At 45.8% G+C, this 19,631-nt stretch overlaps 1 protein-coding gene and 2 pseudogenes across 1 annotated transcript in view; all 3 read right to left on the reverse strand.

Annotated features, from left to right (window-relative positions):
• Positions 1-594: 594 nt before the first annotated feature.
• The window catches only part of LOC135916848 (cyclic nucleotide-gated channel beta-1-like), a 35,786-nt gene continuing 16,749 nt past the window's right edge, over positions 595-19,631 (reverse strand). The window contains exon 5 of the mRNA XM_065450275.2: positions 595-858. Within this exon, the coding sequence (XP_065306347.2) occupies positions 684-858 (175 nt within the window). The 3' untranslated portion in view covers positions 595-683. The remainder of the gene's footprint in view (positions 859-19,631) is intronic.
• On the reverse strand, positions 3,241-3,420 carry LOC135916867 (U2 spliceosomal RNA; annotated as a pseudogene).
• LOC135916866 (U2 spliceosomal RNA) lies at positions 10,025-10,204 on the reverse strand (annotated as a pseudogene).

The following is a 19,631-nucleotide window of genomic DNA, read 5'->3' on the forward strand; positions in this document are numbered from 1 at the left end:
CAATTCCAAGCACAGTTAGCACCATCTAATATGAAGGTGCTCACATCTGCTGCGCATTTCGGATCAGCTGTGGTGTATTCCGCATTGGGTCGGATATATGCGTTATAGACTAAAGCTTTGCCCCAGTTGGTCTTAACTGCGTTTGAAATTGGTAGCAGAGACTTATCAGTAGTTGCGACCTACCTTGTTTATTCAGCAAATGTATTTAGTATGTGTTAAGAACATAGTTTCATGCATGAATACATACTTATTCTAGTATGAGTACTGTCATCACTTGTGTTTATTTTTTGCCTTCTGGAAACCCGTTGTGCTTACCTGTACTTTTTACCCCCCTTGTGTAATACGTTCGGGCCTTCACTGTATATACTATGAATGAATTGAAATAATGTTAGAGACACTATCGTTACCTACTGCAATTACACTAAGGTAGCAAATAGTATAATACTAGGTAGTAACTGCTTCGGTCTTTTAAAGAGTGGAGGCGCTAAACAACAGGTGAACAATTATCTTGTTCAGAATAAGCATCCCTGCGTTTCGATAAAGTTTTCTCATTACTTTGGCGAAATGCGAGTAAACATCACAGATGCATTAGAGAAACATCACAAAAAACAGTCTGACGTCCACTCTTGTCTGCAATGCTACAATGTATGGTATTGGGGCAAAGCTTCACGCGCAATAGCCTTTTATGGAACCAAGGACGAAGTGTTGGTCTTCACTGGCATAATCGTGCCGCTTGCCACTCCGGTGCCTCCCACATAGGGCTGCTTGAAGACGCGGTGTCCACGTACGACCATGGTAAAGATGATGGCTGCGATGACGCCTACAATGGCCACCGCTATAATTATGGGTAGGACGATCCTGCGTAACAATCATAACATGTTCAAACATCGCTATGTGTAACGGCTGTGTTTCGCTTCATGAGAATCCAAGTCAAATAGAGGAAAACAACTTGGTCAGGAGTTGCCAACAATGCAATAAGCCACGCGTTCAAGGCATTCTCATTAATTATACTCAAGCTTTACTGTTATAGGAACCAGTCTACTCTGCCTGCGTTAGGCCATTCCACATATTCATCGTCGTCATCATCATCATCATCATCAGCCTATTTTAGGCACACTGGAAGGACGAAGGCCTCTCCCTGCGATCTCCGATTACCCCTATCCTGCGCCAACCGATTCCAACAAGCATCGGCCAATTTTCTGATTTCACCGCACCACACATTCATCATATTACATTCCAACAACACATTCAGCTGGACATGTTTGAGCCACTGACAGTGTTCGAACAAGCCAAAGCACAAACGCAGAAAAAAAAGCACATGTATAAGCACTGGACTTCCAACTCTGGATACCCGTCCTGCCCTAAGAGTTCCGTTCGGACTTAATGATTTACTCTGGAAGATCAATACACCACGAGGTGTTTGCAGTTTGACGAGATATAATGAATACTTATAGTGGAGCAATAGCTGCAGGCAACGTGCTATCTGCTAACTGAGGCGTCAGCTTCATCCTTGTGGCATTGGAAATCCAGTGTCTGTTGGCGCTCCTGTTGTTCATCACAATCGCCCCCGGTAGGAAAATAGGCCATCCTGGCGACTCAATCTGTGGAAAGAAGTAATTATGGTCTATGAATAATGCTAATTAGTCTACGAAAATATTGCTGCGTGTGCAGTGATAAAGTGCAGAAAGGGCGTCAGGGTTTCGATGCTGCAGTTCTCCAGCAACCTAAGTTGACAAATCTTCTATAGTCTTTCTTACTGGGGTCTACGTTGCGAAGAGAGGTGAGCAGGGTGGTTGGAAACTGTCAGCCAGACTAAATCTCCGGGAGAGTAAACAGGTGGCAGAGCGTGGGCATCATGGACCTTTCTGTAGCGCTTGTTTTCGGTGGCGGTAAAACCGCATTTTAACTGTCGGCATTCTACGGCATCACATTATTTGTGGACCCTGATGTATATTATGAAATATTCGGGCGACAGGTCGGTATTTGTTCATGGTATGCGACGGGAGGCAGACATAGGCAAAAAATAACGAGAAAGTTGTATAATTGCCAAGGTGGTGGTGTTCTAGGTAGAAGTAACCAATGGAAAAATGAAGTTCCAATTTGGTTCACCAACGGCGACATGCATGGCAAGCATATTGCACGATAAAGTTGCCCAGCGAGCCCATTGGTCGGAGGGCGACGTGCTGTGGTAGTAGCATAGTGATGATTAATAATGTGGCACTGAGCGAGGAGGGCCTCGACAACCTCAAAGAGAAAAATTCGCCCTCTGTCGCTGAGGAGATCACGAGGAAGCGCATGACGAAGAATAAACCAGCGTATAGCAAGAATGAGGTGACATCGTGTGCCGTGTTAGCAGGGAGAGCCGCTCTTTCCGCGTACTATGTAAAATGATCAACGAGGACGATGACCCATCGGCTACCGGCAGATGTTAGAGGAAACGGCGCCTAGAAATCAAGACCCACGCAGTTGAATGCTTGGCTGGGTCGGCGAAGAGATTCGAAAGTGACTGACCAGACATCGAGGAGAATATTTCCGACATTGGCGGTCTGCTTCAAGCCAACTAACTTGCGGAAGAACGCAAACTTTCCTCTCCAACAGTAGCGCTACCGAAGGCGTTGATAGCTTTGAAGGACTCCGCCATGTACGCGCTGACGGTCGACTTGGAAAGACGAGCAGCTTTTGGAATGCAGGTTGCATGGTATTTTTTTGTCTGTCGGAGCCACAGCTGCGCCGATAGAGTAGTTGGTGGCGAATAGTGAAATGAATGGCTCGTCGGTAGAATGCCTTGGAGGACGGTAGTGTCCGCAAGCCGGAGAAAAGGTCGAAGAGGGAAGCTATCCAGGGATCGTGGCTGTGCTCATAAGGTATGTTGTCAGTGCCTATAGGCGAGAGGAATTACACAATTAACGTCGCACTGCACAGGGGAATATGAGACAGAATCGGTGACCGCATATTTTCATCCGAAAGAGTATACGACATTGATGTTGACATTGACATTGATGGACAATCAGTCCATTGATGTCGAACACTTAAGGGACAAGTGCCCATCTAGCAAGGCCTCCTGATCCGTTTCACAAAGTCGAGGTCCAGGAAAGTGCGTGATGATCTCTTACCATGTGGAAAGGGTGGCCTTACAAGCAGCGACGAAGCTTTGTAAGAGCCCGCACGATATATAGTTATTGTTCTACAGTGAAGCTCTTTATGGCTTGGCTTCCGTGCATTTTTCTTCTGCGTGCGTAATAGCCATGTGCCGATACCAGAAATAGTGCAACACCGGGCTGACCAGCGGTGGAGGTGAAGCAGGCTTCAAGCACACCGCCTTCTTGCAAAAGTAAATTTATTATCGTGGTTTCAAATAGAAATGGTATAACATATTCAGCTGGTCAGAACGTGTACTACACTTCGGCGCGCGTCAGCTATGTCTACATTCACACCATCCTCTCTTTGTCGGCGTTCCAAGCGCTTGCGTATCTACTTTCCTTCCGCTCCCTGTGGTGGCGGTGCCATTGGTTACGGCGTTTCGTTTCCTCCAGCTCATCTGGTCCAGTGGTCCACGCGAATGTATAGAAAAATCACGGTAAATGAGTTCGTAGCTTTGTTTAAAACTGTTCGTCACCTGTGTCGTATGCTAAATCACTTCGCTTGTCATGCACCTCTACAGAGTGGAATGGCTCATGATTTTTCTGTGACACCGTAGTTGGTTTCGACTATAGTCATACCGTGGCTGGCATACGCCCCAACATATTCCATGTAGCCAGGTTCCCGGTGGGTCAGGTCGGAGTAGAGGTCTACGTCATTTGCGTCTGTATGTGACTCTATAGGGGTTGTAGGGTTGAAGTGACGCAAGATGGGGGACGAGGCTGCGAGACGTTGCAAAGTCGTGAACGTCTCGTTCCCGGCAGGAGTCTATAATGACAGGTTACTGGATCCATGCAGAAGTGGTGGTAGAGGGCTTTATTGCCCATGAAATGGATAATACATCAGCGAAGAAACGAGCACAGCCTAACAAAAGCGCGAAGTTCTTCAAGATTTGTCTCTGGGAAAGTGAGTAACGGCGCATATTTTCACATGGTAAGGATGTACACTGCGTGTGGACACCACGGCGCAGAGCATCGCTACTTGCCAAGCGGCACGTTGGCATTTCTTCAATTTCTATTGAAGCGCGGAATAGGTTACGCACGCCAGTACACGTGTAAGGCTGCCAAGAGAAGTCGTGAACTCTGGAGTAAGCGCAACAATATCGCCTTCGCGGGAGCACAGATACCTTCGCCATTGTAAGCCACGCAGAACAGTGTCCATTTTTGACTCAAATGGGGTGTGTTCATTGCAAAATCTTACCGGCATCACAATCAACTAAGTCGAGAGATATAAACGTTGCTTTAGGCGGTCGGCATCAGCTTATAGAACATGTAAGTATGCGGAGCGCAATCGTATGGCGAAAAGAATTTAGACCCTCCTACGCCAAAAAGGCGTCATCAATATACGGTTGATGGTATAAATATTTTTGTCTTTCCTTATTACGGCAACTGCCAAAACAAAACAAATAGAGCAATCTTTATTTTTAAGAAAGCACCTCATGGGAGATGCAAAGATTGTGAGGGGGCTTTACAATTTGAGGTAGAAGCATGTCGTCGGCATGCTCACTAATCACACGACGCTCACTCCGAGAAATATAGAATAGTCGTCGCCATAGCCGCAAATGAGAACGCGTCTCCACGCGGTGCTTTACAGTTGACGTGCATATGAAATGAGGGTGGTTTTGGTCGAAAGACGAGCGAAATCGACTGAGGATAGCGAGAGGCAGCAGGGGGTAAACCCCTGTAACGTCGTAAGTAATATATTGACTGAAGACGCCTGTGAAATAAACGCACGTTTGAAGCAGAAAAAGCGCTCAGGTCTCCAAGGGAAGAGCTGTCTGCCACGTCAACGATGCCGGTGGATTCGATGACTTCGACACAGCCGAGACACCGCGAAGAAATGTGAGCGTAGGGTAAAGAAGGTTGCGCATAAAATGTTTACTAATATCAGCCCGCAGGTCAAAAGTCAAAATTCGTGAACGGCACCAATAATCTTTCTAGCTAGGAATGACTCAGAAGGGCGAAGGAAACAGTTGCGTAAAATAGGCTGTCGTACGACACAGGTAAATTAACAACGGTGTGTGGGGGTAGGCGGGTCAATTCCGCAGTGACCTATTCTGTGAGTGGGCCTCTAGAATCGTCAAAAGATATCTTGCGTAAAGGAAAGTGTTCGACCTCAACCCAGCCGTTTTGTGTCATGAAAGCAAGTCGCTATCAAGGATGATGTAGTCTGAGCAGGAGGGTTGTAACATAATTTCTGATTTAGGAGGTTACCGCAAGGAACACACGGATGAAGAAAGGGACAGAACTACCGCTTCCTGTTGTCCCTTTCTTCATCTCGTGTGTTCCTTGCGGTAACTTTCGAAACCATGAATGACCAGCTGGCCCAAGCCCACACTCTACCGTATAATAAACTCATTTGTGTACAAAACGTCTTCAAGTACCATACGAGCCGTACAAACTGCTAACGGCTGAATACCCTGTGCAGTTTTTGTTCGGAAGGTCATGCCTGTAAGCGGTAGCGTCGCCGATGCCACACAGAGTAAGCTTACGAATCCCTGGTAGAGCCTCGGTAATCTTCTCTTCACTCTTGTGCCGAACAGGAGAAGGCACGAATCATGTAGCTCGCGAATGTGGCTCACCATCCTCATTATAATTATAATAAGAATAACAGTCATTATCACCCTGTTCTATGTTCACTGCAACGACGAAGGCCTCTCGGTGCGATCTCCAATTAAACCTGACTTGCGCCAACCGATTCCAGCTAGCGCCTGCTATTTTCCTAATTTCATCGTTCCACCTAGTCTTCGGCCGTCCTCGACTGCGTTTCCCTTATCTTGGTAGCCATTCTGTAACCATAATGGTCCAACGGTCATCTAACTGGCGCATTACATGACCTGCCCAGCTCCATTTTGTTCTCTTGATGTCAATTAGAATATCGTCTGTACCCGTTTGCTCTCTAATCCAAATGGCGCTTTTTCTGTTTCAACGTTATGCCTAGCAATCTTCGTTCCATCGCTCTTTCCATGGTCTTTAACTTGTTCTCAAGCTTCTTTGTCAGTTTCTACGTCTGCGCCCCATATGTCAGCACTGGGAAGCTGCACTGATTGTACACCTTCCTTTTCAATGATAATTGTAAGCTTTCAGTCAAGATTTGACAATGTCTGCCATGGGAAACAACCCATTTTTATTCTTCTGACCAAAAGGCACCAGTAAGAGCTGAGGAGCAAGTTCCTTGCGCACAAATGCCTTGATGTGCGTAAGCAGTGCTTGTGGATAAGAGAGGACAGTCAGACACCCAGAGTTCTCGCCGTTCGAGACAATATGACGAGTCAGGGCACGCTGTTTGTGTAGCTCCTCCTAGCCCTGACATTGATCGATGTTCTACGCTACATCTGTTCGTGTCCTTTGCGTGCCACATTTGAAAAATATCATCAGTGCCTCCCATGCTTTTCCTGATTTCCACGAATGAGACATTGAAGCCAAACCGCGGTTTCGGAGGTTGAGAACGTCCTCGGCCTAACTAGTAAATGACTCACTTGGCTGCTATACCGGCTCGCGCAAACAGTGTTCGGCGCGCAGCTCTAGTACAGCGAGGCACTGAAATTAAGGTGGGCTTGAAAGTGAGCCAGGTCGAAAAGTCACCCTCGCGGTCTTTCTGCCACAGGTTAATCACCTCCGTAATGAAAAAAAAATGCGTTGGTCAGTCCAGTGGCCTCGTCCAATTTCTTTTGAGCACTTGCCCTCTCACTAGACGAGAGCTAGTCCTCAACGTAACAGTCCTCACTACCACTGAAGACTACAGGGTCACCTTGGTGAGGCAGTCTAGAGCAGTTGAAGAGTGCGGCTGGAGGCAGGGCGTGGTGATATCACAGAGCATAGGGAGCCGTAGAGAACGAGTGGGTAATTCCAGGATGAGTACTTGGCACACTAACAAGCACCTAGAATAATATCCAGATAATAATTGAGCAATTATAGTTCAGTGATGCCTGTGGGCTGCACACTGTCTTCCAACCTCAGCGTCAGCCACTTTGTTTCACTGACGATGCTGCTGCTGTGGGCACTCCGCTTGTTAATCACAGCACTTTTTTGGTTTTGGCTAGTGAGTCTTACTCACTAGCCAAAATCGTTACTTACTGCAATTACACTAAGGTAGCAAATAGTATAATATTAGGTAGTAACTGCTTCGGTCTTTTAAAGAGTGGAGGCGTTAAACAAGAGGTGAACAATTATCTTGTTCAGAATAAGCATCCCTGCGTTTCAATAAAATTTCCTCATTACTTTGGCGAAATGCAAGTAAACATCACAGATGCATTAGAGAAACATCACGAAAAACAGTCTGACGTCCACTCTTTTCTGCAGTGCTACAATGTATGGTATTGGGGCAAAGCTTCACGCGCAATAGCCTTTTATGGAACCATGGACGAAGTGTTGGTCTTCACTGGCATAATCGTGCCGCTTGCCACTCCGGTGCCTCCCACATAGGGCTGCTTGAAGACGCGGTGTCCACGTACGACCATGGTAAAGATGATGGCTGCGATGACGCCTACAATGGCCACAGCTATAATTATGGGTAGGACGATCCTGCGTAACAATCATAACATGTTCAAACATCGCTATGTGTATCGGCTGTGTTTCGCTTCATGAGAATTCAAGTCAAATAGAGGAAAACAACTTGGTCAGGAGTTGCCAACAATGCAATAAGCCACGCGTTCAAGACATTCTCATTAATTATACTCAAGCTTTAGTATTATAGGAACCACATTACTCTGCCTGCGTTAGGCCATTCCACATATTCGTCGTCGTCATCATCATCATCATCAGCCTATTTTAGGTACACTGCAAGGACGAAGGCCTCTCCCTGCTATCTCCGATTACCCCTATCCTGCGCCAACCAATTCCAACAAGCATCGGCGAATTTTCTGATTTCATCGCACCACACATTCATCATATTACATTCCAACAACACATTCAGCTGGACATATTTGAGTCACTGACAGTGTTCTAACAAGCCAAGCCACGAACGCAGAAAAAAAGCACATGTATAAGCACTGGACTTCCAACTCTAGATACCCGTCCTGCCCTGAGAGTTCCATTCGGATTTAATGATTTACTCTGGAAGATCAATGCTCCACAAGGTGTTTGCAGTTTGACGAGATATAATAAATACTTATAGTGGAGCAATAGCTGCAGGCAACGTGCTATCTGCTAACTGACGCGTCAGCCTCATCCTTGTGGCATTGGAAATGCAGTGTCTGTTGGCGCTCCTGTTCTTCATCACAATCGCCCCCGGTAGGAAAATAGGCCATCCTGGCGACTCAATCTGTGGAAACAAGTAATTATTGTCTATGAACAATGCTAATTAGTCTACGAAAATATTGCTGCGTGTGCAGTGATAAAGTGCAGAAAGGGCGTCAGGGTTTCGATGCTGCAGTTCTCCAGCAACCTAAGTTGACAAATCTTCTATGGTCCTTCTTACTGGGGTCTACGTTGTGAAGAGAGGTGAGCAGGGTGGTTGGAAACTGTCAGCCAGACTAAATCTCCGGGAGAGTAAACAGGTGGCAGAGCGTGGGCATCATGGACCTTTCTGTAGCGCTTGTTTCCAGAGGCGGTAAAACCGCATTTTAACTGTCGGCATTCTACGGTATCACAGTATTTGTGGACCCTGATGTACATTATGAAATATTCGGGCGACAGGTCGGTATTTGTTCATGGTATGCGACGAGAGGCAGACTTAGGCAAAAAATAACGAGAACGTTGTATAATTGCCTAGGTGGTGGTGTTCTAGGTAAAAGTAACCAGTGGAAAAATGAAGTTCCAATTTGGTTCACCTAGGGCGACATGCATGGCAAGCATATTGCACGATAAAGTTGCCCAGCGAGCCCATTGGTCGGAGGGCGACGTGCTGTGGTAGTAGCATAGTGATGATTAATAATGTGACACTGAGCGAGGAGGGCCTCGACAACCTCAAACAGAAAAACTCGCCCTCTGTCGCTGAGGAGCTCACGAGGAAGCGCATGAGGGAGAATAAACCAGCGTATAGCAAGATTGAGGTGACATCGTGTGCCGTGTTAGCAGGGAGAGCAGCTCTTTCCGCGTACTATGTAAAATGATTAACGATGACGATGACCCATCGGCTACCGCCAGATGTTAGAGCAAACGGCGCCTAGAAATCAAGACCCACGCAGTTGAATGCTTGGCTGGGTCGGCGAAGAGGTTCGCAAGCGACTGACCAGACATGGTCAGTCCCTGGTATGGTCCATGGTATGGCGAATATTTCCGACATTGGCGGTCTGCTTACCAGCCAACTAACTTGCGAAAGAACGTAAACTTTCCTCTCCAGCAGTAGCGCTACCGATGGCGTTGATAGCTTTTAAGGACTCCGCCATGTGCGCGCTGACGGTCGACTTGGAAAGACGAGCAGATTTTTGAATGCAGGTTGCATGGTATTTTTTTGGCTGTCGGAGGCGTAGCTGCACCAATAGAGTAGTTGGTGGCGAATAGTGAAATAAATGGCTCATCGGTTGAATGCTTTGGAGGACGGTAGTGTCCGCAAGCCGGAGAAAAGGTCGAGGAGGGAAGCTATCCAGGGTTCGTGGCTGTGCTCATAAGGTATGTTGTCACTGTCTATAGGCGAGAGAAATTACACAGTTAACGTCGGAGTATGAGAATATGAGACAGCATCGGTGCCCGCATATTTTCATCCGAAAGAGTATACGACATTGATGTCCAACACTTAAGGGGCAAGTGCCCATCTAGCAAGGCCTCCTGATCCGTTTCACAAAGTCGAGGTCCAGGAAAGTGCGTGATGATCTCTTATCATGTGGAAAGGGCGGCCTTACAAGCAGCGACGAAGCTTTGTAAGAGCCCGGACGATATATAGTTATTGTTCTACAGCGAAGCTCTTTATGGCTTGGCTTCCGTGCATTTTTCTTCTGCGTGCGTATTAGCCATGTACCGATACCAGAAATAGTGCAATACCGGGCCGACCAGCGGGGGAGGTGAAGCAGGCTTCAAGCACACCGCCTTCTTGCAAAAGTAAGTTTAATATTGTGGTTTCAAATAGAAACGGTATAAGATAATTAGCTGGTCAGAACGTGTACTACACTTCGGCCCGCGTCAGCTATGTGTACATTCACACCATCCTCTCTTTGTCGGCGTTCCAAGCGCTTGCGTATATACTTTCCTTCCGCTCCCCGTGGTGGCGGTGCCGTGGGCTACGACGTTTCGTTTCCTCCAGCTCCTCTGGTCCAGTGGTCCACGCGAATGTAAAGGAAAATCAAGGTAAATGAGTTCGTACCTTTGTTTAAAACTCTTCATCACCTGTGTCGTATGCTAAATCGCTTCGCTTGTCATGCACCTCTACAGAGTGGAATGGCTCATGATTTTTCTGTGACACCGTAGTTGGTTTCGACTATAGTCATACCGCGGCTGGCGTACGCCCCAACATATTTCACGTAGCCAGGTTTCCGGTAGGTCAGGTCGGAGTAGAGGTCTACGTCATTTGTGCCTGTATGTGACTCTGTGTCTGTATGTGTCTGTATAGGGGCTGTAGGGTTGAAGTGACGCAAGATGGGGGACGAGGCTGGGAGACATTGGAAAGTCGTGAACGTCTCGTTCCCGGCAGGAGTCTACTGAATCCATGTTACTGAATCCACGCAGAAGTTGTGGTAGAGGGCTTTATTACCCATGAGATGGATCAGCGAAGAAACGAGCACAGCCTAACAAAAGCGCGAAGTTCTTCAAGATTTGCCTCTGGGAAAGTGAGTAACGGCGCATATTTTCACATGGTCAGGATGTATACTGCGTGTGGACTCGACGGGGCAGAGCATCACTACTTGCCAAGCGGCACGCTGGCATTTCTTGAATTTCAATTGAAGCGCGGAATAGGTTACGCACGCCAGTACACGTGTAAGGCTGCCAAGAGACGTCGTGAACTCTGAAGTCAGCGCAACAATATCGTCTTCGCGGGAGCATAGACACCTTCGCCATTGTAAGCCACGGAGAACAGTGTTCATTTTTGGCTCAAATGGGGTGTGTTCATTGCAAAATCTTACCGGCATCATAATTAACTCAGTCGACAGATATAAATCTTGCTTTAGGCGGTCGGCATCAGGTATTAGCACATGTCAGTATGCGGAGCGCAATCGTATGGCGAAAAGAATTTAGACCCTCCTACCCAAGACGCCACAAAGGCGTCATCAATATACGGTTGATGGTATAAATATTTTTGTCTTTCCTTATTACGGCAACTGTCAAAACAAAACAAATAGAGCAATCTTTATTTTGAAATAAGCACCTCATGGGAGATGTAAAGATTGTGAGGGGGCTTTACAATTTGAGGTAGAAGCATGTCGTCGGCATGCTCACTAATCACACGACGCTCAGTCCGAGAAATAGTGAATTGTCATCGCCATAGCCGCAAATGAGAACGCGTGTCCACGCGGTGCTTTGCAATTGACGCGCATATGAAATGAGGGTGGTTTTGGTGGAAAGACGAGTGAAATCGACTGAGGATAGCGAGAGGCAGCAGGGGCTAAACCGCGGTAACGTCGTAAGTAATCTATTGACTGAAGACGCCAGTTAAATGAACGCACGTTTGAGGCAGAAAAAGCGCTCAGGTCTCCGAGGGAAGAGCTGTCTGCCGAGTCAACGATGCCGGTGGATTCGATGACTTCGACACAGCCGAGACACCGCGAAGAAATGTGAGCGTAGGGTAAAGAAGGTTGCACATAAAATGTTTACTAATATCAGCCCGCAGGTCAAAAGTCAAAATTTGTGAACGGCACCAATAATCTTTCTAGCTAGGAATGACTCAGAAGGGCGAAGGAAACAGTTGCGTAAAATAGGCAGTCGTACGACACAGGTAAATTAACCCTTTCAGACGTCACTTTATCCCTTCGGCTGAAAACTTGCTTTTACCACATTCTTGCTTCTTCAGTATCACAAAAAGTGTACAGCTGCAGAAAAGAATAAGAATTTTCAATTGTTTAGTGAGTTCTGTTAGGTTTACAGAATGTGAACTCCATGCAAGAATTCAATACAGGGACATCAAATATAACAAAATAATCTATTTCGTCTTTTGAAAAGCTTGAAAAGCCCTTATACAGCCACTTCAAAGGTATGCCAGGTACATGACATTGTGAAAAGCAATGAAAGGAAGGAATCCGCTGCATACAACATGCTGACAGCGGGGAAAAACACCCAACCATCCACCTTCCCACTCATTTTGCTAAAACATTCTCCCCGTCATTAAAAATTGCAGCACTATTCCAATCATAAGTGTGTAAAGATGTATGCGACACATTTTAAATAGCATTACTTTCATCAGTGCTTTTGCTGTTGATGCACCATCTTGCAGCACACAATTGTGTACAAAGCGTCTGAAGGGTTAACAGCGGTGTGTGGGGGCAGGCGGGTCAATTCCGCAGTGACCTATTCTGTGAGTGGGCCTCTAGAATCGTCAAAAGATATCTTGCGCAAAGTGTTCGACCTCAACCCAGCCGTTTTGTGTCATGAAAGCAAGTCGCTATCAAGGATGATGTAGTGTAAGCAGGAGGGCTGTAAAATAATTTGTGATTTAGGAGGGGACCGCAAGGAACACACGAGATGAAGAAAGGAACAGAACTACCACTTCGTGTTGTCCCTTTCTTCGTGTCGTGTGTTCCTTGCGGTAACTTTCGAAACCATGAATCACCAACTGGCCCAAACCTACACTCTGCCGTACTATAAACTCAATTGTGTACAAAACGTCTTCGATTACCATACGAGCCGTACAAGCTGCTACCGGCTGAATGCCCTGTGCATTTGTTGTTCGGAAGGCCATGCCTGTAAGCGGCAGTGTCGCCGCTGTCACACAGAGTAAGCTTACGAGTCCCTGGTAGAGCCACGGTAATCTTCTCTTCACTCTTGTGCCGAACAGGCGAAGGCACGAATCATGTAGGTCGGGAATGTGGCTCATCATCATCATCATAATTATAACAATAATAATAATAGCCATTATCACCCTGTTTTATGTCCACTGCAACGACGAAGGCCTCTCGGTGCGATATCCAATTAAACCTGTCTTGCGCCAACCGATTCCAACTAGCGCCTGCGATTTTCCGAATTTCATCGTTCCACCTATTCTTCGGCCGTCCTCGACTGCGTTTTCCTTCTCTTTGTAGCCATTCTATAACCCTAATGATCCAACGGTCATCTAACTGGTGCATTACATGACCTGCCCAACTACCGTTTGTTCTCTTGATGCCAATTTGAATATCGTTTATACCCGTTTGCTCTCTAATCCACACCGCTCTCTTTCTGTTTCAAAGTTATGTCTAGCAATCTTTGTTCCATCGCTCTTTGCGTGGTCGCTAACTTGTTCTCAAGCTTCTTTGTCAGTCTCCGCGTCTGTGCCCCATATTTCAGCCCTGGGAAACGCACTGATTGTACACCTTCCTTTTCGATGATAATTGTAAGCTTTCAGTCAGTATTCGACAATGTCTGCCGTATAGGAAACAACACATTTTTATTCTTCTCACCAAAAGGCACCAGTGAGACCTGAGGAGCAAGTTTCTTTCGCACAAATGCCTTGATGTGCCTAAGCAGTGCTGCTGGATAAGAGAGGACAGTCAGGCACGCAGAGTTCTCGCCGTTCGAGACAATATGACGAGTCAGGGCACGCTATTTGTGCAGCTCCTCCTAACCCTGACAGATCGATGTGCTTTGCTACACTGTTCGTGTCCTTTGCGTGCCACATTTCAAAAATATCATCAGTGCCTCCCATAATTTTCCTGACTCCACGAATGAGACATTGAAGCCAAACCGCGGTTTCTAAGGTTGAGAACGTCCTCGGCGTAACTAGTAAAGGACTCACCTGGCTCCAACTCACCTGGCTCACCTATACCAACGTCAGAAGCGTTCTTAATAAACACACTAACTTATCTTCCGTCATTGATACATGTACACCTCACATTATTGCACTAACAGAAACCTGGCTCCCAACGCACGTGTCTGATTTTGAAATCTTTCACGACGCTCATCTTTACTCGATGTATCGTTCCGATAGGACGGCAAGACGTGGCGGTGGTGTTCTGCTTGCCATTTCAAAAGATGTTCCTTCTACATGCATTCAAATCTGCAGCGACTTGGAGCTAGTTTTCGCTTTGGTAGTCATCGATCATCTGAAAATAATCATTGGTGTATGCTACCGCCTTCCATCCTATTCGCCCACATTTGCTAACGAATTCCATGATGCTTTAAACTTGGTTCGCATACGCTATCCTACATCACCACTCTTTATACTCGGAGACTTTAACTTTCCAAGTATCTTGTGGACTGCTCATCCACCTTATTCATCGCCCCCCTTGTCCCAAGCTAAAGAATTCTTGGATCTATGTACATTGTTTTCGCTAACACAGTTGGTAACGCAAGCCACTGGGACTGTAACAAGTACTGCAAATACTCTAGATTTAATCCTAACCACAAATCGAGAGCTAGCTACAGATCTAACATATCTGCCAGGTATCAGTGATCATCTTCTGCTCAATTTCGTCATTAATACGTCACGTCCTAAAGCGAATAAAATAAAGAAAACTATCCTAGATTACAAACGGGCTAACTTTGCCGCTATTAATAATGAACTATCTACATTTATTGATCATTTTCTTTTTAATTTCGATACCCGCTCTGTCGAAGAAAATTGGCTACTGTTCAAAACGAAGGTTCACCAACTATCAGAAAAATATATTCCTAAGCGCATCGTCACCTCTAACCCTCAAGCACCCTGGTACAATTCATACATCAGGCGACTGTCTAACAAAAAGAAACGTTTGTTCCGTCTTGCTAAACTTTCACCTTCTATTGAGCGATGGTCGACATACAAGACTGCTTCCGACACATACGTAAGAACCCTGAAACTTGCAAAAAACAATTTCTTGTCTTCTACTTTACCATCTATTTTGAAAACAAATGTTAAAAAGTTCTGGCGCATTATACACCCTGTACACGACCCCTTAATTACATTGCAAGATACCTCCGGCAACATAATCCCAAATAACCTCTGTGCTACCATACTGAATAGAACATTCACTGAAAGCTTCTCCTCTAGCACGACAGTTCATCTTCCAGATATGCCGCATCCCAGATTTTCCATTATGTCACCAATAACTATTGATGCTCCTGGCATTGCTAAATTAATCGAGTCTTTGAAGCACGATTCATCTCCGGGGTGTGATAAAATTAGTTGTAAATCCCTAAAAGGTACCCGCGCTTATAGTTCAATTATATTAACAAAACTGTTCCAGCAGTCACTTGATTCATCAAGCCTCCCTAACGACTGGAAAATCGGGAAGGTGGTCCCACTTCACAAATCCGGTAATAAGCACTTGCCTCAAAATTATCGTCCAATTTCACTCACTAGCACATGCTGCAAATTACTAGAACATATAATTTTCAAACACATCGCCACCTTTCTTGATGATAACTGTTTTTTTTCTTCTACGCAACATGGTTTCCGTCAAACATACTCCTGCGAAACGCAGCTACTCTCATTCACTGATGAATTGCAGCGCATTCTTGACCAGTCATCTTTCGCGGATTGCATCTTTTTAGATTTCGCGAAAGCTTTTGACAAAGTATGCCATCAATTGTTGCTTTATAAATTAAGTCATCTTAATCTTGATCCACATGTCTTTAGATGGATTCAATCTTTCCTTCTCAACCGCAGGCAGTTTGTTTTCACTAATGGCTCAACCTCACCGCTTACTAACGTACTATCTGGTGTACCACAAGGATCCGTCCTCGGACCCCTTCTATTCTTAATTTATATTAATGACCTTCCGTCCACCCTATCTTCTGCCAGCCACCTTTTTGCTGACGACTGTGTAATTTTCCGCGAAATACGTAACCTTAACGACATTAATACTCTCCAGACCGACCTTAATTTGGTCTCTAACTGGTGTAAAACTTGGAAAATGGAATTAAATATTAACAAATGTAAGGTCATGCGTGTTTCTCGCTGCTCTAACACTCCCCCTTCTTCTTATTGTCTTAATGGCATTCCTCTTGATTCCGTCACATCATATAAATATCTAGGCGTACATATATCACGAAACTTAACATGGAATGCCCATACTGAATACGTTACTAATAACGCTAATCGCATGTTAGGGTATTTACGTCGCAACTTCTCTTCTGCTCCTTCGTCCTTAAAACTCCTACTTTATAAATCACTAATAAGACCTAAACTTGAATACGCGTCATCTATATGGGACCCTGGGCATGAAAATCTTATATATTCTCTTGAACTTATACAAAATAACTCCGTTCGCTTCATTTTTTCAAATTACAACCGTACTGCAAGTATCACAGCCATGAAAACTAACCTTTCTCTCCCATCTTTAAAATCCCGTCGGAAAATCAGTCGCCTCACTCTATTTCACACGGTATATCATCACGTCACGCTACATGACGATCTTATTACACCACCGGAATACATCTCCAATCGCACTGATCACCGGCACAAGGTTGGCATCCAAAATTGCAAAACTAAAACTTGTTTTCAGTCATACCTTCCCCAGACATCTGTCGAATGGAACCGCCTCCCTCCCGATATTGCAGCCATTGAGGATAATCAACGATTTCGTGATGCACTAACAACCTTTGTTTGTTTTGGAGAATGTTGAAATTATGTCTTAACAAAATTCACTGTATTGTATTTATTGTCTTTGTAACCTGTATTACCCACTCCCCTCTGTAATGCCTTTGGCCCTGAGGGTATAATAAATAAATAAATAAATAAATAAATAAATAAATAAATATACCGGCTCGCGCAAACAGTGTTCGGCGCTGAAATCTAGTACAGCGAGGCACTGAAATTAAGGTGGTCTTGAAAGTGAACCCGGTCGAAAAGTCACTCTCGCGGTCTTTCCGCCACAAGTTAATCACCTCCGCAATGAAAAAAATTGCGTTGCTCAGTTCAGTGGCCTCGTCCCATTTGTTGTGAGCACTTGCCCTCTCATGTGACGAGAGCTAGTGCTCAACGTCACAGTATCACTACCACTGAAGAATACAGGGTCACCCTGGTGAGGCAGTCTAGAGCAGTTGAAGAGTGCTGCTGGAGGTAGGGCGTGGTCATATCATAGAACATAGGGAGCCGTAGAGAACGCGTAGGTAATTCCAGGATGAGTACTTGGCACACTAACAAGCACCTAGAGTAATATCAAGATAATAATTGAACAATTAAAGTTCAGTGATGCCTGTGGGCTGCACACTGTCTTCCAACTTCAGCGTCAGCCACTTCTTTGTGTCACTGACGATGCTGCTGCTGTGGGCACTCCGCTTGTTCATCACAGCGCTTTTATGGTTTTGGTTAGTGATTCTTAAGCCACCAGAAAAACTGTCTCAATCACTTCAGTGGATCACTATCTGCGCTTTTGTGATTAACGAAAAAATCAAATGAGGGAGCACGCCAACGATATTAAAAAGAATAAGAGCGTGCATCCTTTGTTCATTGCAGATTGTATTCCCGTGAGTCACGTTTGCATGAGGTGAGAACCTTGTGAAGGAGCATGGACAAAACCACGCACGAACTGCTAAAGAAATATCATATTCAACTCGGTGTCCAATAGTCAACTATCTGTTTCGTTATATGATACGGAAATGAACTGGCAAGGTTTGTCGCATACAAGATGACATGTCCTTTGTTATTTGCCAGTGCCTGGTGTAGAGTGTCTGTGCGCCATGTATAGTGCTCAGTGATTGGAACGCGACATTCCGATATTGGCACTTTTCGTGCCACCGGTGTTCGCTGGTTCATCGCTGAGGAGGTCGAATGCAGTTACGATGCATCAAAAAGATTCTCGCTCTCACGTCACATAAACATGCGTCATCTCAATGTTACCAGTGCCCAGCGGTGGCGCAAGAAAGTACTGGCGTCTATGTTGTCCGAGTATCGCATTTCGATCGCTGAGCACTGCACATGTAGGGAGCTTCGAGCATTAGGAATCCGTCGTGAATATAGCGCCTTCTTTCCTGTCTGCTCTAACTTCGCTGCGAATCTTTCGTTTGCCAGATATTTTGTGCTCCAAGAACATGTCGCTCAAAACACGTCGAGTTTCTCCCTACAGGCAAAGCAATTGAGTGCAACAGGTAAGTAGCATAGAAATGCACGAAGTTTGTTGTTTTATCAATGAATAAACTGAAGTAAACGTTTGCATACTAACTAAATTCACAAGCATTTGTCCAGCGCTCACAAAGATACCTGAAGAAATCTCGCACGATGACTACGACCACTCTCCGACAATGCTGGTGCCATCAAGTGCACCGGAAGCGGCGCAGAATGGCTTCGTCATGAATCATGCTTCTACCCGTCTTCGAAAAATAACATTAGGTGACTTGCAACACTGGGCGTGCGAGAGGACAGCGCACGCGATACTACCAGCCGCCTCGGCTCGCCTACTCTTCTGCAACCACCTCACATGGCCGACCAAATGGGGCACTCATCCCGCGTATGCGCTCAGCCACGCGGAACACAGCAATGGTTGGCCTAAACGAGGATACATGCAAGCTCGCTCTCCTTGGCGTGAGCTTGAACACATCACCGCGCTTACCTCCTTCCCGTTCCCTGCAGGCGTTCGGTCACGTGACCTTATGACGGCGTACATCAAGCCACCATCCTTCTTGCCGGACTCTTTACGCTTTCCCTCACACCGACAACATACAGGGTGTGAGGCGGGAAAAGACCTTATAGCACTTCGGCTTTATACAGAACGTTGTGGGGACAGCGAAAATTCAACTGGACATTCCCTAAATTGTTATAGCAAATAAAACATTAGACAATTTAATTATTGGATACTACATGACAGCACCTTTATATGGTTGTGAAAGATGCCATGGTTGGATGCTAAATGTAAGTATATGGGAGGTGTCGCATGACGTCCTCAATTGAGATCCGGACATCGCAGTCGGGAATCGAACGCGCGACCACATGCTTCACAGTTCAACGCCATAGCAGCTAAGTAAATATGGCATGTGTAAAATCTAAAAAAAAGAAACTGAAACTAATCAGCCATCGTGTTTTTCAGTTATTTCTTGCTGCTCCTTGCAATTGCCATCTATGTAATTTTTTTTAATTATAAGGGAACACATGCGTTAAACATTTTCCCAAATGCAGCCACTGGTGCATTGGCAACAGTCGAATAATGCGTGTTCGGGTATTACTTATACTGTGCAATTCTGTTGCATAGGAATTCCAAGTTAACACTGGCACATTCGGAGCCTACATCAACCGAAAATTTCCTGCCGCTGGATGATGATGAAGCAACATTTGCTGGGCCCGAAATAAATCGGTGGTGCACGCAGGCACCAGACGGGGTGGTTCCCTAGTTACGGGACCCATATGTTTCCAGCAGCTCCTAGCCCCTCTCCGTCAGTGCGAGCTGAATCGGTAGGGCGGGGCTGGATAACAAGGTCTCCCATCGCTCAAGGAGTTGGGGATTGGGGGCGTTGGTGGGAAGGGGAGGAGGGGGGGTCTTGAGTTCTGTGCACTCTGCCAAGACGTGCGGCAGGGTG

The sequence above is a fragment of the Dermacentor albipictus genome, chromosome 7 (assembly GCF_038994185.2).
Source record: "Dermacentor albipictus isolate Rhodes 1998 colony chromosome 7, USDA_Dalb.pri_finalv2, whole genome shotgun sequence".
NCBI classification, from domain to species: Eukaryota; Metazoa; Arthropoda; class Arachnida; order Ixodida; family Ixodidae; genus Dermacentor; species Dermacentor albipictus.